At 33.6% G+C, this 25,143-nt stretch overlaps 5 protein-coding genes across 8 annotated transcripts; 3 read left to right on the forward strand and 2 right to left on the reverse strand.

Moving 5' to 3' along the window:
• Positions 1–5,624: 5,624 nt before the first annotated feature.
• On the forward strand, positions 5,625–7,772 carry LOC124838645 (pentatricopeptide repeat-containing protein At3g48250, chloroplastic-like). Its single transcript, XM_088104949.1, has one exon. It carries the CDS (start codon positions 5,686–5,688, stop codon positions 7,579–7,581), a length of 1,896 nt encoding a protein of 631 aa, XP_087961075.1. The 5' UTR covers positions 5,625–5,685; the 3' UTR covers positions 7,582–7,772.
• Positions 7,773–11,112: 3,340 nt separating this feature from the next.
• Positions 11,113–14,342, forward strand: LOC124838652 (pentatricopeptide repeat-containing protein At3g48250, chloroplastic-like). 2 transcript variants are annotated; one of them, XM_088104950.1, is made up of 2 exons: positions 11,113–13,109; positions 13,663–14,342. In XM_088104950.1, the coding sequence occupies exon 1, from the start codon at positions 11,200–11,202 to the stop codon at positions 13,090–13,092; it is 1,893 nt and encodes a 630-aa protein (XP_087961076.1). In that variant the 5' UTR covers positions 11,113–11,199; the 3' UTR covers positions 13,093–13,109; positions 13,663–14,342. The 2 variants fall into 2 exon arrangements, with proteins under 2 accessions (XP_087961076.1, XP_047170274.1); XM_047314318.2 differs by having other exon boundaries at positions 11,113–13,105.
• A 905-nt stretch (positions 14,343–15,247) lies between these two features.
• On the forward strand, positions 15,248–15,967 carry LOC124838658 (uncharacterized). Its single transcript, XM_047314327.2, has one exon. It carries the CDS (start codon positions 15,499–15,501, stop codon positions 15,925–15,927), a length of 429 nt encoding a protein of 142 aa, XP_047170283.1. The 5' UTR covers positions 15,248–15,498; the 3' UTR covers positions 15,928–15,967.
• A 65-nt stretch (positions 15,968–16,032) lies between these two features.
• On the reverse strand, positions 16,033–16,613 carry LOC124838667 (uncharacterized). The gene has a single exon (XM_047314338.2). The coding sequence runs from the start codon at positions 16,528–16,530 to the stop codon at positions 16,267–16,269; it is 264 nt and encodes an 87-aa protein (XP_047170294.1). The 5' UTR covers positions 16,531–16,613; the 3' UTR covers positions 16,033–16,266.
• A 2,586-nt stretch (positions 16,614–19,199) lies between these two features.
• On the reverse strand, positions 19,200–23,723 carry NBR1 (ubiquitin-associated (UBA)/TS-N domain-containing protein / octicosapeptide/Phox/Bemp1 (PB1) domain-containing protein). 3 transcript variants are annotated; one of them, XM_047314365.2, is made up of 7 exons: positions 23,527–23,722; positions 21,140–22,605; positions 20,961–21,057; positions 20,613–20,852; positions 20,336–20,482; positions 19,657–20,238; positions 19,200–19,504 (listed from the first exon to the last, which is right to left on the reverse strand). In XM_047314365.2, the coding sequence occupies exons 1-7, from the start codon at positions 23,548–23,550 to the stop codon at positions 19,412–19,414; spliced, it is 2,649 nt and encodes an 882-aa protein (XP_047170321.2). In that variant the 5' UTR covers positions 23,551–23,722; the 3' UTR covers positions 19,200–19,411. The 3 variants fall into 3 exon arrangements, with proteins under 3 accessions (XP_047170321.2, XP_047170313.2, XP_047170305.2); XM_047314357.2 differs by having other exon boundaries at positions 20,937–21,057; positions 23,527–23,721; XM_047314349.2 differs by having other exon boundaries at positions 20,613–21,057; positions 23,527–23,723.
• Positions 23,724–25,143: the final 1,420 nt, after the last annotated feature.

Here is a 25,143-nt window from a genome sequence, read left to right on the forward strand (position 1 = left end):
ACATATACACTACTAATACCATGATATTACAGAATCTCTCCATGAGATTCATACCATTCTCATATTCATCAACTCACATTACACCTTTACAAAATCTCCAAATAATACACATATCAGGATCAGAGACATAATTTCATATCAACACCATAAAATACATTCATCACAGTAATTTTATCATATTTCATGCATTCTCATATTTTCTCATAGATCACATCACCACATATATTCTACACATTTATACACAGAATCCAATTCAAGAGAAAATATAAATTAAGAAAATACAACATGTACCGAACACTATTTGAACGAAAAACGGTCCTCCGAACTGGAACGAACGCTAACTGACGAACAGTACTTTCCAAGTATCAGGCCGAACATCATTTTGGACGTACTTCACGAACGCTCAATACCGAACATCATTTTCAAACACCAGCCAAAAATTTGGACGAATGTCATTTCCCGAGGGCCAGAACAAAATTGGACGAGCGCTCACTTTCGAACTGACGAACGCTATTTGCAGAATTTGGACGAACGTCCATTACGAACGAAGGAACGACATCTAACAGGTCGAACACTTCTTTGACGAACGCTCACTTATAAAGGACGAACGCTCAACAACGAACGCCTGGACGACCGCTCAACAATGAACGTTTGGACGAACGCTCAACAAAAACGCTTGGACGAACGTTCGAAAACGAACGCTTGGACAAGGACGAACACGACACTTAGGACGAACGCGAAGTCAGGACGAACGCTCACTCAAATGTAGGACGAACGCTCAACAACCTTAACACTTCTCTGGACGAACGCTTCTGGACGAACGCTTCTGGACGAACGCTCAGCGTATTCCTGTCGAGCAACTTCGACGAACGTTCTAATTGGGCCGATTGTGCGAGCGCTCAAAATTTGGCTTTGGCGAATGTTCAGAAAATAACGAACGTTCAGAACTTTGTCTAATTTGGACGAACGTTCAGAAAAATAACGAACGTTCACAAATTTGTCTATTTGGACGAACGTTCAGAAAATAACCGAACGTTCAAAAATTGGCTAAGCCATTTTGGGACGAACGTCCAATTTGAAACCAAATTTGACGAACGGTTCTGCAGAATTTCTGCAGATTTGCAGATTTCCAGAAACATCAAATTCAACCCTTTCTTCCCAGATTTTGCCCAGATTTGCATCATACAAAGCATATACAATCAATCAAACAAAAGATCTAGCTCCCCTTACCTCTTGAAGACTTCCTTAGATCTTGAATCTATTTTCCTCAAGACCTGCAACTGCAACTTCAGACGCTCTCTGCTTCACCTCTTCTAGATCTGCAGCAAACCTCTTCACTCTTCCAGAAATTCAGAATCAGCATCCAACACCCTTCTTGAATTTATCTCTCCCAAGACTTGCAGCACTAAGGCTTCTTTGCAGCTCCAGTAACTCTGAACTTCACCTCTCTCCCAGATTCAGTAACAAGGCTTACCACTCCTCCCGGATTTATAGAACCCAAAACCTCCTCTCAGTATTTCTGAAGTTGGTACAGCTTCCCATGGGTGCCCTTTGTACGGCTGGAAACGGGAGAAGGGTTCCCTCCCTCTGCTGCTCTCTCTCTCTCCTTCTCACATGCTAATAATGAGAGCCCCCTTTTTGCCAAGCCTCCCCCGTAAAATGCCCCCTTTCCTTTTCTCCCTTCCTCCAATAATTCCACTCCAATCATGCAAGTGGGTGTCCCCCACCACTAAGAAAAGAGGCCCTTACACATGCTGGTGTTATGTTATGTTACTTAAATATATACAATTTAAACTTTGTTTGAATTTGAGGAGGGAAAAATTGTTTAATTTTTAAAATTAAAACTAAATTGAGACAAAATAAAAATACAAGGATCAAATTACAACATAATAAAAATACAGGGACCAAATTGAGACTAATACAATGACACGTGGCCTGACAATGACATGTGGCACTGTCAGTGCCACGTCACACTGCCATTGCCACGTGGCACACTATCAGTTTGACACGTGGCATTTTTAAATTTTACTTTTAAAAAAATAAAAAATAAAAATAAAAATAATAAAAATATAATTAAAAAATTCAAAAAAACCACGAACTGACACGTGTCACCCCCTTTAACGGTGTTAGTATGGAACTAACGGTAAGGCCTAAATTGATTCAATTTTTCATAATAAGGGACCTAATCGAGAACATTTAAAATACGAGGACCTACTTGAGACGATCCTACAGAAATAGGGATGTTCGAAAGGATTAAACCTTATATTTATATGTGATTAATCTATGATATAGTATTATACTATATTTTGAGGATGTTACAATTAATATCTTATTATTATTGTTATTATTTATGTAAAAATATTATATATATATATATATATATATATATATATATATATTAATAATAATAATAAAATGTTATATATAATGGATTATCATAAATAATGAATTCTCTATTATATATTTGACGTTATACATGAATATATTTTTACATTCACCTCAAATTTTTTTCATTAAATTTGTTTAATATGATATTGAAAATTGAGAATTTTGATACCAATTAACCATATGTAATTGAAAAATATAAATTTCGCAATCAAAATTCAATACTTTTACAAAAATACCACCGATCATATTTTTATCTTGATATCTTCTATATTACGACATTGAACACAATATACAAAGTATTTCTATACAAAGTCTTTCTCTTTATAGGAAATACAGTCCTTCGATATACTTCATAATTATCTTAAATATAACATCACTAAATTAGTAAATATCTTAATAGAGATTATTTTAGTCAAAACCAAAAATATATTTTTAAATCATTCTAACTTAACATTATAACAATTAAATGCTATATATTTTTTTTGTTTTATTAAAAGGCTTAATACCTCTTTTTGTTCCTCTTTATAAGGGAAATGTTCAAGTTCGTCCTACCTTTTTTAAAAAGTTCAATGTGGTCCCAAGTTGTGAAAAAAGTGTCCAATTAAATCCTTTTTGGTCACGGCGTTAAATATTTAACAATCCAGCTGACAGCGTGGAGTGATCTGTGCAACGTGGCTGTTTACCTTCCAACATGGCAGTTGACGTGGCAGTGGCAGTGATTAAAAAATTCTGAGTTAGGGTTTGGGTATTTTCTCCCATCCTTACTTCTACAGTTTGGAGCCAATTGGATTCGAAGCTATTATAGGGCACAAACAACGTTTGTTTAGTTTAGTTTGGGACTTTGTGTACCCTTCTACGCCGGGTGGCATTGATAACCCCATGGTCAACCCCTTCGCTCCTGGGGCACCAAGCTTGGATGGACTTGGGTGTTCCAAGATTATTGTGTGTGTGGCTAGCGAGGACAAAATTAGGGATAGAGGGGTTTGGTACATGGAGGGTGTGAGAAAGAGTGGGTGGCAAGGAAAACTGGAACTGTTTGAAGAGCAAGTGATGAGAACGGAGAGTGTAATTTTGCCGTCGAAGCCCCTGATTGAAGAAGCATCAATGGAGAATCCTCCCACGGCCATTTTTTGCTGGCTCTGTTTTTCCTTTCTAAACACTGAAAACAGGTATATTGTTGTTAGGTGTAAGAATTACAAGAACTTGACAATTAAATGTAGAATAGAGTAGTGTGGGGCTTCCTTTTTCTCTCTCAAAAAGGGTAAACGCACAATTTGCTCTGCAGATTTCATCACCTAATTTGTATTTCCAGTTCTTCCAAAATGTTGAAGGAATAGATCAGTGGTTAGGTTTCCTTTTAATAGTATTTAGAAATAAAGTAAGAATTAGGGTTTCCTTTTAATGTTAATTAAAATTAATTAGGGGTTGTTATATAAAGTAAGAATTTTTATTTCCTGTTAACGTTAATTAAAAATAATTTGGGGTTGTTAATTTCTGTTGTTTTTTAATTATTTCTCTAATTCTAAGTGAGAAATTTAATTAAACCAATTGAATCCTAATTACTCTAGTTAAACCCCAAATGCTGATTCATCTCAATACCCTAATCTGAAGAATTTTTTCCCCAATTTTGTTTGCCTTCCTCTTCTTCGCGGAAACCCCAACTTAAGGCGGCTTGGGAGTCTTGGAGCTCGCGCAAAAGGATTGCTAGGGGAGCAACTTTATTCTTCCCCATATATGTTTTCGGGTTCGGGGACAACCCCAGCCCTAGGGAAAACTCTCCTGCCGTGCAAGTAGCAGTGGGGTTCTCTTTGTTCTCCCTCTTTTCTCTGTTCGAGCTTGACGTTGCAGGAGATCCTCATCCTCTCTGTTCTAGTTCGTGGGCGCAGTGGTCATGACCGTAGCATCTCTAGCGACTACGCAGCACAGGGGTTTCTGTTCTCGCATTTCTTTTGACTCACGATTGGTTTTTCGAGTTAGGGGAACTCTTCTTCTTTCCAAAATTCCTTCTTTTGACTCTTCTTTTTACACTGTCACTGCCACGTCAACTGCCACCTTACGAAGATAAACAACCATGTTGCACAGTGTCAGCTGGATCGTTAAATATTTAACGCCGTGACCAAAAAGGATTTAATTGGACACTTTTTTCACAACTTGGGACTACATTGAACTTTTTAAAAAAGGTAGGACGAACTTGAACATTTCCCTTGTAAAAAGGGACAAAAAGAGGTATTAAGCCTTATTAAAATATGTATTTGTGTAAGTGCACCATACTTTAATATAAACCAATATAATACTCTCTTTTTTCACAAATTATTTTAACAACTTAGTAATTAATTAATATATTTAGTGAAAGGAGCTTAAAACATATTTAGATATTTTTTTCTTAATCTTAATAAAGTATCAATTAAGTTTCTTATTTTTGTGTACATTATTTAGTAAAAATTGAAATTAGTTTCGAATTTTAAATCAATTTAGTTTTTCATATTTAAAATCGTGTGAAATTAGTTATTTTAATCAATTTTTTTGTTAAGTTGATTTGATATTTTAAATGCATTTTTAGTTAACAATGAAGCGAAAATATGTTAAACCGTAACAACTGAATGCTTCATTAAATGTGTTTGATATGTGAAATAAACTTAACAAAATTTAGTAAAAAAGACTAAATTTACAACTTTTTTGATGAGAGACTATTTCTAATTTTCAATTAAAATTAAAAGACTAAAAACATATTCAACATTATTTTTTATAAGTGTAAATAAATTATAATGGAAAATAAAAATATATAAATAAAAAGCTAATTAATATAAACTTAAATTCTTTATAAGTTAGACAGTTATATAAAAATCTTCTTAAAATTTGATAATAAAAAACAGATTGTAAATTACTCTGAAAATAGTTTTAGAAACTAGTATGGCAAAACAAGTTTGTAATGATGATCTGGGATAAAAGGAAATAATAAATTTTTTGATCTTTAAACTAAAATTAACTTTCCATAATTAATGAATACTTTTTTTGGTCTGTTTTCAGCACCCCTTCTGCATTCCTTTACAGTATTATTCTTTTATTAACTTTTACAACGAACTAATTCCCCTTTTATAATGATAATAGTAATTATTAAAATGGATCCGAAGGTTAGCAAAATCCGGTTATGGCAACCCATGGATGGACCCGGACCCGGATCTGTTCGCGAGAAAGGTGGTTAATGCTAAACCCTACATAGCCCATTTTGAATTCCTCGTAAGCTGCCGGTAATGCAAGGCTCCAAAGTTGGCTTCGTCCCTCTGAATCTGATCTACAATGAATCCTTTGAAGGCAATTGTTGCTAACCTCAGATTCCTCGACTCGCCAGTCACCAGGAGACTCATTGCAACTCGGTCTATCCGACTCACTCAGAACCAGGTGACTCATTTCTCTCTTCACACTCCATCACCCTTTTTGGATCATTCTCGTGATTTCCCCTTTCCCAACCTCCACCGAAAGATCTACTTTTCTTCGAAATCAATTCCCATTGCCGAGCTTATTTTGACGAGCCATTGGTCCAAGGAGTTAGAGAACGAGTTAGAAAAATGCTACCCATCCCTGACCCATGAAACTGTTGTTTACGTTTTGAAGCGGTTGGAAGCAAGCCCAGAAAAAGCATGGCGCTTTTTCGATTGGGTCAGTACCAAAAAATGGTTTAGAGCAAGTTCTACAGTGTATGGTTTAATCCTTAGGATCTTGGCCACTGAGGTGACGATAAAACAATTTTGGATTACTCTATGGACTATGAAGAGAAGAGGGTTTTATTTTTATGAAGAAATGTATTTGTCAATTTTAGTCGTTTTTAAAAGGAAAAAGATGGACAGGGATTGCACGTCTCTTACCCACTTCTATAATCGGAGTATCCGGGAGGATGCAATGCATAGTTTTGTTGCCAATGTTGTTGGCATCATTTCAGCGTCTAAATGGGGTGATGATGTTAATGGTGAACTTGCAAAGGTTAAAATTCAGCTCTCCGATAATTTTGTAATAAGGGTTTTGAGAGAGCTTCGAAGCACTCCTTTAAAGGCTTACGAGTTCTTTCGTTGGGTTGGTAGACAATCTGGTTATGAGCATAATACAGTGACTTATAATGCACTTGCAAGAGTTCTGGCGAGGATAGATTCAATTGAGAAGTTTTGGAGTGTTATTGAGGAGATGAAGAGTGTGGGTCATGAATTGGATATTGATACTTACTTAAAGATATCAAGGATGCTTCAAAGGCATAGGATGATGGAAGATGCTGTCAAGCTTTATGAGCTTATGATGGATAGTTCGTATAAGCCATCTGTTGAGGATTGCAGCTTTCTTTTGAAAAGTATCTCTGAAAGTGATAAGCCAAATTTGGATTTAGTTTTCAGGGTTTCTAAGAAATATGAGTCAACAGAGCACACACTCCCCAAGGCAATCTATGATGTGATCCACAGGTCTTTGACAAATTCTGGGAAACTTGACGAAGCTGAGAATATTGTTAATCGTATGAGAAAGGCTGGTCATGAACCTGATAACATCACATATGGCCAAGTGATTGTTGGATTTTGTAAGATGAGGAGGCTTGAAGAAGCATGTAAAGTGATGGAGGAAATGGAATCTTGTGGTTGCATCCCTGATACTAAGACTTGGACCCTATTGGTCCAAGGGCATTGTGTTGCGAATGAAGTAGACAGGGCATTACTATGTTTACATAAGATGATTGAAAAGGGCTGCAATCTTGATGCTGCTGTTTTATGTGTTCTGACAGACAGTTTTCTTGGTCAAAAGCGAATAGATGATGCATACAAGTTACTTGTAGAGGTTGCTACCAAACACGGTGCATCTCCGTCACGCAGTACATATGAGAAACTGATTGTAAATCTATTGAAAATTGAGAAATTTGAGGAGGCTCTCAACCTTCTTTGTTTGACTAGGATACACAAACACACACCGATCATTGAACCCTTTGTGCAGTATATTTCTAATTTTGGGTCTGTTGAAGATGCAGTAAAATTCCTGAAGAGTAAGGGAAGTCCCCGGTCGTATTTGATCTACCTTCGTGTTTTTAAATCTTTGGTTGGAAAAGGTAGACTTTCTGAGGCCGAAGATCTATTGAGCAAAATACCCTCCTATATGAGTAAAACCAAAGAAATCCGTGAACTTTTCGATTCAAATGTGTTTCGACTACGGCCTACGAGTTGAGTACACAATTTGGAAAAGGAATAATGATCTTCTAATGTATATTAATAAGCTCTTCATTGTTGTAGTTGTTGTTTTGTTTAGAAAATTTTCCATTTTTGTTAATGCTAACTTTAGCTCATTGATTTTGTTAATGCTAATGTTTAGACGAGTTTGTTAGGGCATTGATTTTATTATTATTATTAATTTTTTTTTATCGTTGTACAATACATGATTGATGTTCTGGAATTTACTGCTCCAATTAGAAGATATTTGATAGGAGGCCAGAGAGGGAAAATAAAAGCTCATGTTGAGAGGAAGACACTCTGATGAGCTTTGAGCTACAGTAGTATTAAAGGAACCTAGTTGGCTGAAGAAATTGTACTCTGCGCTATAGCCCCGTTTTCCACAATATTAACTATTATTTTTGGTGATGAATATTCATATCAATAGCATGATTAAAAAATATTAAATTTACAATAATGCTTCAGTATGGTTTTGGATATTCAAAATTTTGGTTCCTAATATTGTTAGTAAAGTTCATCCAAGGTGTTGTAGATAGTAGGGTGATCGATTATATTTACTACTAGATTAGCATTAAATCAATTCAAGTTTAAGCTTTTTAAGAAAATACCTTATGCGTGCAAAATTAAAAAAAAAAAAAACTCTAAAGAAGTAAAGTACTTTCTAATATACTTTAACGGAGGGAAATTGACGTGAAACTATTTCAATGAAGAATGAAATTCACTTTTGAGAGTGAGATTTAGCACATTTAATAAGTTTTATATGGATTTAAGTCCTTTATTTGTTGAGATGAAAATATATTCTAAAAAAAAGGGTTTTGGATAAGAATTCATGAACTTTGTATTAAACTTCAGTGTTTTCATAATTCACTAAGATATATCAATGAGTTGAATTTGGAGAAACAAAATAGAGATAAATTGTGAAATAATTAAATTAAAATTTAGTGTAACCTTAATGTCAAACTTTATTGATATTTTCATTCGTTGTATTGGTTTAAGTAGAAGGATTTAAATAAAAGAGAGTGAATAAATTTGAAAAGATTTAAGAATAGATTGTTATTTTTTTTTGAAATAGTTAGAAATGATTAAGAGTGAATTTGAAAATAAAATTTGTAAAGAATTTGACTGATCTAATAAATTAAAAAAAATATTTTAATAAATAAAAAATAAAAATTATCAAATTGTCTGATAATAATTATATAAAATGAGATTTGAGTTATATATATTTTGTAAAAATTATTTGCAATACTAAAATTAAAAAATGATAATAACAAATAAATAATACAATATATTTTGACAGCACACAACACGCTAATTTTTTTGTTTATATAATATTTTTTTAATAATTTAGTGACACGTAATATTAAGTATATTCACAATAAAATTTATGAAAAATATAACTGATTTTCAACAATACAAAATATTAATATTCTTTTTATTATTATTATAGTTCTAGGCACATTAGCCATTCTTATTATACTGTAAAAATGATTGACAAACGAATAAATTCCATGATGCAAATACCCTTGTATCAAAATTCAACAGGAAGAAAACCGTAGAAGGGGGAAATGTAATGAGAGAACCTAAATTAAATTAGGAAATTAAAAGATAAAAACTAAGAATAGTTCTTAATAAGTAGAAAGAGTTTATCTTAAAAACATTAAGTTTGGATCACAAATATTATACATATCAATAAATTAGTAATTATAGTATGAAACAACTAAACAAAAACATATGTACATTCTTTAGAGAAAGAAATTGGTAGCTCACCTTTTTCACAATCCTGCAACTAAGGAATTATAAAAAAATCCACAGAGCAGAAGTCCCGGGAGCACTGTGAAAAGCTTCAAGCTCCAGAAAAATTAGAATTTGACTTGCAGGTAACGAGAGTATATCTAAGGAGAGAATCCAAAAGGCGCTAAAACAATATCAATGTAGCATGAGAGATACGGTGTACAGAGCACCATCTCGGTATCACCATTTTCTTCTGGATTGATGATCCTCAGATAAGTTTCTTCGCCAGAGGTACCATTTGTCCAGGTTTTCTGCTCTCAGGCTCCATGATCCAACGTTGTTGTTTGAAAATTTTAATCCCTCTGCTTTTGAGAAAAAAGAATCCTGCTTCCAAGTTAACTTAAACTTTTTATATTAAGATTGTATTTTTTCATTATACTAAAATAAAAATAAATATGTAAATAATTATTATATTAAACTCACTATTTATCTTATATTAAATGGATTGAGTTTTATAAATAATGTGGCAAAGAGTTTAGTGTCGTGAAATTTAATTTGAAAAATGATTTCTTTTTTCAATTTAGCATTTTTAAAATATTATGTTCTAATTTGAAATTTAATATTTCTAAAAGAAATTACAAATCATTAAATTAAAATTGTATTTATATATATATATATATATATATATATATATATATATATATATAGGTTTGCTAACGCGCGTACGTTTTTCAGTTGGTACACCGGGTTTTAGTAGATAAAAAAAAAAAAAGAAACCCCCAAAACCCTTAGTCACCTCTCTCATTCGTCTCAACCCTTTCTCTTTCCTCTTTCTCACTCCAATCTTTTTTCTGTCATCCCTACTGTAGCCCCAATTGAAAAAATCAGAAACACTTGCTGTTAAACAATCTTAAAAAAAATGATTTTATAATGAGTTTTCATCTTATAATTTTTGTCTTATCTAATTTTATCCAATTTTCACAAGCATAAACGAATTGGTAATTGACCTGGAAAAAATCAGAAATACTCGCTATTAAACAATTTCTTACAAAAAATGATTTTATAATGAGTTTTTATTTTATAATTTTTGTCTTATCTAATTTTATGTAATTTTCACAAGCATAGTTTTTTTTAGAGATGATGATTCAACAAATACAGATGATGAAATTAGAGAGGTTAGTGAAGATGGTGAAATTGAAGAGATCTTGAATGAACCTTTGCCTTGAAGGTGAATATGTCAATGACTCAACTCTTTACAAAGGAAAATTTTTTAAAGGCATGTGTTTCTGATTTTTTTCAATTGGGGCTACAGTAGAGATGACAAATAAAAGGTTGGAGTGAGAGAGATGAAAGAGAAAGGATTGAGAGGAATGAGAGAGGTGAGTAAGGGTTTGGGGGTTTCTTTCTTTTTTTTAAGTTTTGAGAATAAAAATTATTAAAATACCCTTAACCTTAAAACTTGGAATCCATAATATATAAGGGTATTTTTGTCTACTAAAATCCGGTACACATTGCTAAAATATACCAATTCAAAAACAGGCGTTAGCAAACCTCATATATATATATATATATATATATATATATATTGTGAATTAAATTAAATAGTTCTATTTATTGTAATTTAACTATATGAAATAAATATTTATTATGTATAATATACAGTAAAAAAAATTAATTTTAACGAAGCAATTTGTTCATTTGTATAAATTTATTTCATGAATAAACTAAAAGAATAAAACGAGTGTTTGTTTTATTTCTCTATTCACTAATTAACCACCATGGAAACCCATGGCTTGGATCCATAAAAGCTAAGTGCCCGTGGACAGCGGTTATTCCTTAAACCCTCTCTAACCCTTAGACCTATATTGTCCATTTTGGTGTTACCATGAACCGCGTGAAAGCAGTTGCCGCTTCTCTCAGGGTGCTCGAGTCTTCACTCGCTACCAGAGTTCTGGTGACTCGGAATCAGGTGACTCACTTCTCTCTCAATCCATTGCCCCGTTTGGATTCGCGTCACAATTTCCAATTTCCCGTAAGTCACCGCAAACTCTATTTTTCTACCAAGCCGAGCTCTATTGTGGACCTTGTTTTGACCAACGATTGGTCCCAAGCGATAGAGCTCAGCTTAGAAAATAGTTGCCCGTCAATGACCCATGAAACCGTTATTTACGTCATAAAGCGGTTGGATAAAAACCCAGAAAAAGCTTCGTGCTTTTTCAATTGGGTCATTAATAAAGACTGGTTTAGGTCAAGCTCTTCGGTGTTCAGCTTAATTGTTAGGATCTTGGCCACCAAGGATACTATGAAACTATTTTGGATTACTTTAGGGATGACGAAGGAAAAGGGGTTTTATCTCAACGAAGAAACATATCTCACAATTTTTGTTCGCTTTAAAAAGGAAAAGATGAACAGTGACGCCGTTGCTTTGACCCAATTTTATAATCGGATGCTAGAGGAGAATGCAATGCAGAGTGTTGTCACCAAGGTGGTTGGTATCATTTCAGTGTCTGAATGGGGTGAGGAGGTTATGGGTGAACTCGCTAAGCTTAAAATTCTACTGTCGGATAATTTTGTACTAAGGGTTTTGAAAGAGCTTCGAAATACTCCTCTAAAGTCTTACAAGTTCTTTCGTTGGGTTGGGACACAACCGGGGTATGAGCATAATACTGTGACTTACAATGCATTTGCAAGTGTTCTCGCGAGGAACGACTCAATTCAGGAGTTTTGGAGTGTTATTGAAGAGATGAAGAGTGTGGGTCATCAATTGGATATTGATACTTACATAAAGATATCGAGGCAGCTTCAAAAGAATAGGATGATGGAGGATGCTGTCAAGCTTTATGAGCATATGATGGATGGTTCATATAAGCCACTGGTTCAAGATTGCATTCTCCTTTTGAAGAGCATATCTGCAAGTGATAAGCCAAATCTGGATTTAGTTTTCAGGGTTACTAGGAAATATGAGTCGACAGGGCACACTCTCTCCAAGGCTATCTATGATGGAATCCACAGGTCTTTGACAGGTGCTGGGAAATTTGATGAAGCTGAAAATATTGTTAGGACTATGCGAAATGCTGGTCACGAGCCTGATAACATCACCTACAGTCAACTGGTTTTTGGACTTTGCAAGATGAGGAGGTTTGAAGAAGCATGTAAGGTGCTGGAGGAGATGCAGTCTTGTGGATGCATCCCTGATATTAAGACTTGGACCATTTTGATCCAAGGGCATTGTGATGCCATGGAATTAGACAAAGCCTTACTTTGTTTTTCTAAGATGATTGAAAAGGACTGCTATCCTGATGCTGATTTATTGGATGTTCTGGTTGACGGTTTTCTTAGTCAAAAGAGAATAGAAGGTGCGTACAAGTTGCTTATAGAGATTAGTAGGAAGTGTCGTATATCTCCATGGCAAGCTACATATAAAAAACTGATTGAAAAGCTATTGGAAGACATGAAGTTTGAGGAAGCACTTGAACTTCTTCGTTTGATGAAGACCCACAACTACCCTCCATATCATCTACCCTTTGTGCCTTATATTTCAAAGTTTGGGTCTGTGGAGGATGCTGAGGCATTCCTGAAGGCATTGAGTGTAAAAAGTTACCCATCCCATGCTGTTTACGTTCAGGTTTTTGAATCCTTATTCGAAGAGGGTAGACTCTCTGAGGCCAAGGATCTATTGTACAAGACTCCTCACCATATCCGTACACACATTAAAATCTCTAAACTTTTCGGTTCATCTGAAAGGGACACTCAGACTCCTCAGCTGCCTGATCCCTAGAACTTTTCTCTCAGTAGGTATCTCGTCTTTCTTCAAAGTTCAAATTATTGATACTATCAAGTTTGATCATTAGCCGTTGCAAAACCATTGGACACAGGAAGTGATGTGAGGCTAAGTTTCATTTTTAAATTATAACAAATTTTCATCTAATACCCGTAAAGTTATCATCAATGGCTATTTTTCAGAAGATTCTGCATTATAGCTTTTAGTGTTTTTTCTCTAACGGAGATGGATGTACATGCTTTACAATTCATAACACGAAAAATATTTGAGGGGAATGTTGTGTTGGCTTCTGAAGTTAGTTCATTGTTTATTATATCGACTCCTGGTTTATAATTTCAATTTTGAATTTCAACCGTGTTGAGACAAATGCTTGACTATTCACCTTGGAACAAGAATGTTATTATCGAATCATTTTTAATGAACCATGCTCTTTCATAACTTTCTATTGCATCTCTTCTCATTGCCGTCTTAAGTTACTCATGTTAGTGAGAGAAAATCTTATTAAAGATGTCAGAATTATTGACTAAAGTTGGTAGTGTAAGAAATTCAGCTACTTTTACTCTGCAGTCCATCGAAGAGTGTGGAGGCCCCAGAAGAATTCAATGAAGGGTCCATGAAGCATCCCTTGAATTTAGCAGATTTTGCCGCATGTATGTTGAAGTGCGATGTGTCCAATTTTTGAAGATTGTAGGAGTTCATTAGTTGCTAGACGGTGCACATTGCTGAGTATCGGTGGTTGTAGTCTCGTTATATATCTATCTCTTTCGATGGTAGTCTTGAACTAATCAAGAAGTTGTACCCTTCTTCCCTATCACCTTCTCTTAGGACACTCCTTAACCTCGAATCAAGGTAATTTAACTCTTACCAATTTGGTGTTTTTGTCGAGAGTTGTGCCACGGAGAGGGTTATTTATAGATTGAAAAGGTACTAGTCAAATGCTGATAGATGAGTGAAATTATAGTGCACTTTGGATCTTAAAAAGGATGATAATATTAGCAGTCTCTCATTGAATTGAATAGGATGAACTATTTGGCATGCTACTACTCAAATATAGAGATTCTCTCACCTAATATATTAGTCTTTGGGGATGGATTCTTCATGAATGTTTGTGACAGTTTGGCCACAACCAACTTTAGGAATGCTATTGCTACATATCTTTGCGTACTTTCAATATAGGAAATGATCTTCATGTATCTTTCCATCCATTGTTTCTTTCATATATGAAAGATTTCCCCTCTCTTTTTAAAGCCTTCCACTTTGTGCAAAATTTAGTAACACTACGAAGGAATTAAACGCCATTAGAAAGATGAGACCTTATAAAATACAAAGTTCTTGTTAAGCACCCTTTGAACCTTTTTTAATCAAAAAATTAATTCTAATAAAATAATTTTCAGTGTTAATAATTTAACCATTGGTTCCTTTTTGTTTGAATATTGCTTATTTTATGAATTCAAAGTGATATTTGAACTTGAAAAGTTTCTTTATGATCCTTGATGAAATTTCCATGGATTTAAGTTAAATATTATTATTTTAAGTAGAATATGATTTTGGTCCCTATAAATTTATTAGTTAATTCTTTTTTTGTTTTTATAAAACTAAATGTGTTAAATTTAGTTTTGTTAATGATTTTGTTATATCATGTTGCATTCCTTAAACAAGGATCTACGTGACAAACACTGTTATATTTGTAAACTATGAGTGATTTACTTTTAATTTTCTATAATATAAGTAGTTAATTTTCAGTCTCTCAAAAATGAAAGGAAAAACATTAATAAAATTGAAGTTTTCAACTAGGAAATGCTGAAAACAGAAGGACTTTTTCTTCATAAAAGCAATAGGATGTCTGAATTACGTTCGAACTTGTTACTCCCCGTCCCACTTTATGAAAAGAAACAAGATTGATAAATTAGGTTTTCTACTCAATCTTATTTATAAATCAAAATTAAATAAAAACAATAAATATTATATCTCAACATATTTTATACACCAATAAATGATATAAACTAGTAAAATAATAAGTAATGTAAGCAATTATTATTTTAACGAGTTGTTAATCATCGAATTTGACGTATCTTAATTTTGTATGAATATAAAATAAACGAGTTGAAGGATAATTCATCATCATACTGGGTAAATTCGCACGAACTAACGTTAATTCATCGAGACGGAAATAAACTATTGTTCACAAAAATTAGGATAATAAGACGAAATGCACTCAGAGCAACCAGAGAAAAAAAAAGAGAAAAACAAAAAAAAAGAAGAAAAGAAAGAAATTGCATCTGCACCAGCGTGAGCTTATCCCTTTCCGTATGGCATATGTGAGGCCGTGGTTTCAACGAAAGTAACACGACCGTGAGCATGAGCAGGAACATGGCGTCTTGAAGAAAATGTTTTGTCAGTGCCATGAAGAAGAGGGCAGAGCTCCCACGACACGAACCCCAAGACTTGGAAGTTTTGAAAGCCGTTGCACAGGCCTGGTACAGCCGCTCCGGCACTTCCAAGCCCATGGCCGAATTCGACGCTCATCGAAGGAATTTCAGAGGCAAGCCTTCAAGATTTAAGCTTCAAGCTTTGAGCAAGCCACCAACTTCTTCTAAAGACACTCATTGGGACTTTCAGCACTCACTCTGGGACTCCTATGAGCTTGTCACTGTGTCCAGAAGGATCGAGACAGGGTTAACTTTAGATAACCCTTTTCATGATTTATGTGGTTCCACTCCAATCCAACCCAAGCGAAAGCCTGAGAGTAAGAATAGCCTCAGGAATCTGTTCAATTTTAGGTCTTCCAGGCGCTTTAATGCCCCCAATATTCCACTCCAAAATGATACATGACTTTTATCTTCTTTTAAGTTTCGTTTACTCTTCAATTTTATTCAATATGTCCCCTCATTTTCTCACAGATTTAGCTGTTTTAAGTCAGAAGAATTAAAGTTGGAATAAACAAATAATAAACCATAGCATGCTATAGTTCAAATATGTTGTAGATAACTCATGTATATGCTTCATTTATAGTTCGTACATGGTAAACAATACTAATGTACTACTGGTATAAAACACTTAAGCAAACACAATAGCCTGCTGAGCAGGCATTTATTTCACAATCATACATACTGATGATTTTGATGTATTAGGTAGTTTTTGTAGCAAACTGTGTTCTTGGTCATGTTCTTCTCAAGGCCTGTAGGTCTTCCACTTGTGTAATTCAAATCGAGCCTTGTTCTTCCCTGGGTTGGACTGAACCCTTTCTTGGTACATGACTTCACCATCCTCAGTCTGATCATACTCTACCATCTCAGCCCTCTCATTAGAATGTGAGTTGTTATGGGCGTTGTTGAAAGCCATGTGAGCATTGGGGTAGCGAGGGACATCTGTGAGAACACTCTGTGACCTGTGAACTTTTGATATGTGGGCGTGGTAGTCCTCCGAGCGCAGCATTGTTTTCTGATGGTTTTTTCTCACAAGGACAGGTATATAAGCACAACTACACCATTAATCTGCTATCACACACTGCAATTTATAGACAGAATGGCAGGTACAACAACCTCTGTTTGTTCTTAAATCGATGGCTTTGAATCTAATTCCTTGGATATTTATCATCTCCAAAAGCAGGAAGCAGATTCTACCTCTATGTTACATTCCATTCCTCCAAGGAATCTAATTCCATGGCAAGCAAGTAAGCCACACACACTCACTTTTATTAATTAAAATTCATTAAAAATAACTAAAATCTGAACAAGGATTAGTGATATAACACTGCATTAATAACATTTTTCATTTGGAAGAAAGAGTAGAAAGTTGGAGTCAAAATCACATAATCAAATGGTTAATAATATCTCTATCTGGTACTGTAATGAAAAGGAAAATAGATAATGGTTCTGATATATGACCAGATTGACATATGAATAATTGAAAGTAGCAGCTCCATATAGAGACATATTTGGCCAAAAAGTAGAAAGTTATTTAGAGATGGAGAAATTCCTTTCTTATAACTTTTTAATTTGATGTCAGTTCACACTAATCTTTTAAAATTCTTGTCGACACTAACATATTCCATCATATAAGAACACTGTTTAGCCACAATTGGCGTCTCACTGTCATAAAAGAACGGCTATTTTGGTAGACGGAGGACACCACACCACACACAAGTAAGAACAATACACCATTTTAATTTTATGGAAGGATTTTATAATTTTTCATATTAGATAAAACACACCATCTTGTATGTTACTATATCGAGTACTTCATGAAGCATAGAAGTCTTCAACTAATATGACTCAGTATCTTTCTCTTACATATATGCAGTTAGGCAAGAACTTCCTGCATCCTATCAAATTTCTTAATGCATCTCATCAAAAGCCCAGAATTATTTAAGTGGGGTGATTGTCTACAGGAAAACAATTTCTGAATTTGTTTTAATGTGTTCCGGAAAATGAATTGTCGAATGATAGGATGCAGGGATATGGTGCATGAAGTAATAGCCATGGAGTTATTGCAATTTCAAATTATGAGGACCGTCTGTTATCAAATTGTGTTTCGTTATCGTTTTTATTAGATAGTGGGTGGGTATATACACTCATCTGGTATGGTCATAAATATTAATTAAATATATGTATTTTTTATAAAAGAATGAAGATAAAACAGATAAACATGATATTATTATTTATTTGATATAAAAAATATAGACATTTTCTTTTCTTTAATATTAAATATCAAAAAGAAAATTATATATATATATATATATATATATATATATATATATATATATTAAAATAGAGTAACAAATAATAATTTTAAAGCTATTATATTTCTGCAAATGTTTGAGAATGAAATTATCTTAAGTATCAAGTGAACTTGGTGGTACAGAAGAAGTCAAAATGTTAAGAGAAAATAAAAATTGCATAACGAAGGAAATGATATTTAAATAAAACGAAACTAGAAAACAAGGAGAAAAGACAAAATATGTTTAACCAAATAAAGTAAAGGTTTACATAAAGGAATACTCATCCTACGCATGAAAAAAAAACAAATAAAAATATTAAAAAATGAATAGAAATGAATAAATATATGCCTTATAAAAACAACTTAATTAAATAAAATTTAGATTTGTATTTTCCGAAATATAATATATTGTTTGAAGGAAATCATAAAAAAATATAATTAAAATTATGAGAGAAAAAAGTATTTGAGCAATGATGAGTTTTCAGAAAATATTTTAAGAGTGTCAAATTAGTTTTACAAAATTTTTGGAATGAACAAATATATAAAATATATTAAAATTAGAAAAAAGATATTTTATTTATATTTTTCTTTTTATATATGTGGAAAAAGATTTAGAAGGACGAAACCTCTTAATCATATACTATGCTTAGCCGTAACTTAAATGTATATACTAAACAAATCGAAAGTTATCTAAAAAAGTATTTTACCAATTTAATATTTGGACCGGACACATCTATCCTTTTTCATATATATATATATATATATACACACAAGTTCATTAAAAATTAAAATGATTGATAAAAGATTTAAAAATTAAACTTAAAAATAACTTAAACATATTTCTATCCATAAAATAAAATTCATAATATAAATGTTTATTTATTTCGTTTCGTGATTATTAGTTATTCTAATACATAATTATTAGTTATTCTAATATAAAATATAAATGTTACTGTTTTTGTTTGTTTATCTTATCAGAAGATAAGACACTTTAAATAAAGATAAATACGATTAAAACTGCAGTATGGAATGTAAAAGTTACTTAATAAATCACAAGACGCTTATGACTTACAACACACTTTAACTTGGATTAGTATTTAGAAATTTAATGTCAACATTCTATGGATATTTTTCATATAACGAAGAAGCCATCTTCGAACTAATCGGCAGAAAGAAAAGAGTCATAGCATAAATTTTTTATGATTGGACTGGAGCTCAAATATATAATTATCTTGCCAAATTTCACTTTTTTTTTCTATATCTTGTAAGTACCCATGAAATCTTTCAGTAATACCCAGTCAAATGTAGCAAAAATCATGGCTAATGAAAAGTGTTATTAAAACTAATTTCAGAGAAAAATAGCAGAGATTAAAAACTGCAGAGGGTGGCGAAGGCAATATAATTAATTACATACGAAAGCACAGTAGTTCAAACATACTTGAATCCGACACTGGATTGTGATGGCAATATCACCACAACACAAAGACAGGGAATAGATACGATATAAGATAATTATGTCTACCTGACAGATGTCAAGCACCCAAGGAGCACTAGTCGCCAACTTTACATTAACTATTAACCCACATTTTAACAAAAGCTACTCTCCTTGGATTAAATCCATAACAACACGCTTAATGCTTCCATTGTTTTTCTTAAGCAACCTCTTATTCATCTCTTGGTCACGGAAACCCTGCATAAACCCCGTAACCAATCAAAACAGTATCCAGTTGAATAATATATTGTATGGTCAGAGGAACGAATGGAAAATGGGAGGAGGGGATTAGAAGATAAAGGACTTCAATTTCATGCATTTGATGATAAAAGATGAACCAAACAACTCACCATCTCTTGCAACTCTAAAAGGATAGGGTCCCACTCAGAAACATTATAGACATCACTACATAGATCGACGATGGATTGCTCCAGATCATACTCATTCATCCTCAAGACCTCTTTGTTCAAATCAACCTGCTTAAAACCCATCACCTCAAGTTCTTTAAGTAGACTCTCCTCCAGAGAGTTAATTCCATCGGTCCCCATAATAGATGATGATGGTACAGCCACAGTGGAGGATTGCTGATCAGAGGGAACAGCTGGTGTTGTTTCAGATAAATCAATAATAGGATAAGAGATTGAGGAAGGTGCCAGGGAGGTTGCAGCAGGGGCTGAGGCAGAAGGGCCAACAAATGTAGCTTCATTTATAGGGAATTCCTTTTCCAGTTCCAACATTGGTTCCTTATCAACCTGTTCAGCAGGTTGAATCAGAGCATTAGGAATGCGGGTTTGAAGAAAAGTATCATCCTCGGCAGGCCTAACATTGATATCTATAAGCAGAGGTCCTTCAGATCCACTGACATCAAGTGGAATATTCAAGTTCAATCCCTGAGAGTTATCATAAAATGAGTCCTTGAGAGAGGCATCAACCTGTGTGTACGACGATGCAAGAGAGCAAATTTATTATTACACCATCAAGAGTAAAATCTAGTATCAGTAAGAAATTCCTTCAACACTATCATTTTACCTGTACAAGGACCCAAACACGTTGGCCAAATTTATGTCCAGATGAAGTTGCCAACCTCCAGTATGATGTGTATCGACCAGGTATCCGAGGTGCTGCAAAGTCAACTGCAATGTCAAGTTCCTTCTCGATAGGGACACCATTCTGAACCTGTGACGTTTAATCAGAAAGAGCACAAAATGAACTTGCATACAGATTCTAAGATGAGCAAGGCAAACCTAGAGAAAAGATAATAGACCTTCAGGAAATAATTAAACTACAGTATGAATATTTATCAAACCTCTAAGTCAACTGAATGAGAGTCACTAAACTTGTCTCCTCCAATCCAAACAAGTTTAGTTCCCTTGGGCCACGCTACAGTGCCATTATTGCGCATCCGCCAGATCTTTGTAAATGCAGTAGATGGAGCCATCATTGTACCGTCTAGCACATTGACATCCAAAATGAACTGACTATCTAACTTTGGTCTTGCATGCTTCAAAATGGCACTTTTTTTAAAAGTATGAGGCGGTAATGTTGGCTGCAACATAAAAAAAAAATGTGAAAAATGCAAAGATTCAGCATAGGGAGAAGTTAAAAGATAGCAGTGTTCAAAAGTGATTACAAAGTTTTTGGATTGCTCATATACACATCGAGGGAAACGAGCCGGACGGTCCATTCTGATATAATCTGTACCATTACCCATTTCGTTGTAACAAATGTGGCAGAGATCATAATTTTCCTTCCTGCATGAAGAACAAAATATCATGGAAACGGCCCTGAAAACAATTTAACAATAAATAAGTCCAAATAAATCAAAGTACTTACACTTTGGATTTGAACCGAGGTCCAGTTATCGGATAGACACCACAACCATCACAACGCACACCTTTGTGGAACATACCAGTCATTGCCTCAGTGTGACGATGGCTCCTTTTAAAGGGGGGCATTTGAGAGTTTCCAAAATGTGGTGTCCAAGAATTAATATATGTCCCAGAAAATGGACATTCAAAGAAACCACCAGCATTCAATGAAGTAGTCTGGGTTGAACTGTCATTAGGACCAGCAGGACTTGAGGATGTACCACTGCTGTCAACCTTACCAGCAGAACTATAGACAGTTGACATTTTACCCTTCCTGCAATCACCATCAGGGACTTCTGATGAAAGTGGAGCCTTATTCACATTTGTGGACTGAGATGAATAGGGATCACAAGGAGGGATATTGAGATCAACTGTGGAAACTTCCGCAGCTGTAGTTGCACTGATTACATTCCCAGCTTCCAAATGTTGACCGGCTACATCTCTAATTATGTTTTCAGTCTCCACCTGTTGAGTGGCATTAGAAGCAGAGGCTGCATCTCTAACTAGGTTTTCAGCCTCCACATGTTGAGTGGCATTGGAAGCCAAGTCCACAGATGGCATCTGTGGATCTCTTGCTTCACCAGAGATAGGTTCTTCAGGAACACCATTTTTAGAGAATGGACCAGTTGCAACATGAGGCTCGCAATAAGAATTTAAAACAGAATGTCCCAGTAGGGAAATTAAATCAGCAAGATTAACAGGCAGCTGACTAGAAGATGCAGCATTTGGATACAACAAATTGGAAATAAGCTCACGTACTGGATCAGGCACAGGAGATGAAATGGCAACTTTATCTGCATTTGGGCTCAGAGATGGGTTTGGAACAGGAAATCTTAAGGGAGTGGCACTCTCACCCTGGACAGTAGAATTGGAGGCTGAGTCCACATATGAAGATTGAGAACCTTTTGCCTTAGAAGTGGCATGTTCTCCAGGACCCGTTTTTGAACTTGTACCAGCTGTATCACGAGGCTGGAAATGAGAATTTAGAACAGATTGTCCTATTTTCAAAATTGAATTGGCAATATTATCAACCACGGGAGTAGAAGATGCTGCTTTTGAAAGCGACAATTTAGATAGAGCCTCGTGTAATATAGTATTTCTACCCAGAGGTGGGTTTGTGACAGAAGGAGATTTTAAGGGGGTGGCACTTCCAGTAGACCAAGCAGTCGATTTAGCACCGCCATCATTGTTCATAAGTACCTCAATTCTCAAGAATTTCAATTGCTGCCTCATCACATCACGCAAATCATCATCATCAACCAAAGTCACCAAGTCGCCATCTTCATCAACATATCTCAGAACTAAATTTGCATCAGCACTGAAACCGAAGATAGAACATATCTTCTGTCTCAACCCAACCATGTCGAGATCCAGTCGATTAATCTCGTCCACAGAGGCAGTGAAGCGCCGGAGGGTATCCCCATATTTCACCTGTCCAACAAAAAAGTGATGTATTGATGCAATAAGCAAAGATGTTCATGATTGTAGAACCGATCTAAAGCCACAAAAAAATATTAGCAGATTCTTCCACCAAATATTATTTTATGAATTTGCCGTAAAATGAATGAAGGTTATCCTCAAATTACACTAAGCATCAAAAGATTACCAGCTAAATAAAAATGTATTATCATACATTGATCAGCAGGAACCTTGATATATTAAAAAATATATATATATATATAATACCATCAATTGAACTAAAACAGAGCCTCAGTTAAATGAAAGTTCCACACTGCACAACAGTTTTAATTCCAATACAAATTCATAAAAGTGAATCATTTAAAATACTCACAATACTCCAAGCCAAAAGAATAAAAACAATACAACCGCGACAAATCTAGCAGATGCTAGGAATCAATTAATTTTCATGAAACTAACGCTAAATTTTTTCTAGGCAAAACCAATTTGTTCATGCCGAACCCAGCAAGAATTGGTTGGGGTTTCAGCCCCATCGTCATTCCAAAAGTCACTACATATAGTGTTATATAAAACCATAGTGACTATGAGACTCAAGGCTTTATCAACTAAAATTCGGTGCTCCGATCACTCAGACAATAATATTAAAGGCGAAACTAGAAGGGGGTGTATGTCAATTTTAATTTGACAAGATTGTAACAAAATCAACCACAGAATGAAAGCACCATAGTGACTATCAGACTCAAGGCCTCATCAACTAGCAACATCGTCACAAACAAAAATAAAAACAATTCATCTTCATTTTCTCTAAGAAATATCAAGATTAATAAACGCAGAGCATCACATCACAAAGTCACGATATAATAGAAGGAAAAAAATTCAGGACCGAAAACTGAAACGAAAACATGACGGAAAAAGGAAAATTAAGATCAGAACCTTGATCACTAGAGCAGACTCCATAGCTCTCGGAGCTAAAGAAAAACGACAAAGGAAAGCGTGGCAGGTACACGGAAGAGAAAACACTGAAACCCTAACCCTAATGGGAAACGAAGCTTCTTCTTCGGAACAGAAAATGGAGAGAACTGCACGGCTAGCGTTAGCGACCCGTTAGCCACTTTAAAAGCTTTGTGAGCCGGAGAGTGACATATATATACACTATTGTGGCTTTGGTAACAAGAAATTTTTTATTTTGACTTTTATTCTTTTTCCTAAATGCATACATAACTTCGTGGCAAAGGTAACGGTAGGATCGGCCCACGTATCTTATCTATTTAATAGCGTTGTTAAACCGACTCATCAAATTAAATAACATTGAAAAAAATACATTTACAAAACTAAAAATTAAATAAAATTTAGAATTCAATAATCAAAAACCAATTCTAACTTATTGCTAAAGTAACCCATTAATGACAAAAAGAAGTTAAATTATTTGTTGAGTAATAGCGCTTATACACAATTAATCTTATATCTTATATATGTATAAATCTTGATAAAGAATTTTAATGAATATCAGTAATATTTAAATTGAGGTATTAAATAAGCATTTTTTTTATTCTTATAATACTTATTTTCATGATTAATTTTTATTTTAAATTATTAAAGTATCTTTTATTTATTAGGGAATTTAAAAGTTTATATTATTTTTTTGTTGATTAATTTTGTAATTTATTTTTAGAAGATAAATTTGATTTTTTTTATCTAATTATTATTTATAACCATTGATTATTGAACATGTGATATTATTATATTTTATTTATTACTTTTAAAATTATTTAATTAATATTAAAAAGAGGAAAAATACATTTACAAGCATAAATACAGATATATCCGTTTTTCAGAAAAAATTGAACAAAACAAAATTTATATAAAAATACAAGTAAATATAAATTTTTATTTAAAAATGAATATAGAATAATCAAGCCTGATATTTCTTATTTTTAACTGTATAAAAATTTGAAGTTGGAATATTATTTTTCTATCATAATCTATTTCAAGATTTCTACAGATGGTTAACAATAAAAAGAATTATCTATTACCATATTCATTTTCTTAATATCTATTATTATGATAAAAAAATTATTTATAATTATTTTGAATTTTCTATAATAAAAAAAAGTGTGCATTTTATTTTTGCTCTAAAATAACCAAAATAATAAATAATTTTTTTATAATTGAAAAAAAAATTATGAACATTCGTTATTATTATTTTTTTTTAATAACCATAACATTTTAAGTTTAAAGTCAAATCTAACTATACATTTTACATGCATGCATAGAAAATGATTTGTAAAGTGAATTCTATAAATTAGATGATAACAACAATATGTTAGACAAATAATTAATATGGTGGGAGGTGAATAAATATGGATAAGAGTAAAGAAAAAAATAAAAATAAAAATTCATAGTAGAAAATGAATAATATTTTGACACTTCAAAATAGCATCAATATTAATTTAATAGAGACCAAATTAATTATATTTAATTGGATTGAGTAAAAATAAAAAAGTAATTTTAAATATAAAGATTAAATTATTAATTAAGCTTTATAAAATT

The sequence above is a fragment of the Vigna umbellata genome, chromosome 1 (genome assembly GCF_029865625.1).
Source record: "Vigna umbellata cultivar VRB3 chromosome 1, Vumbellata_1.0, whole genome shotgun sequence".
Taxonomy (NCBI): Eukaryota; Viridiplantae; Streptophyta; class Magnoliopsida; order Fabales; family Fabaceae; genus Vigna; species Vigna umbellata.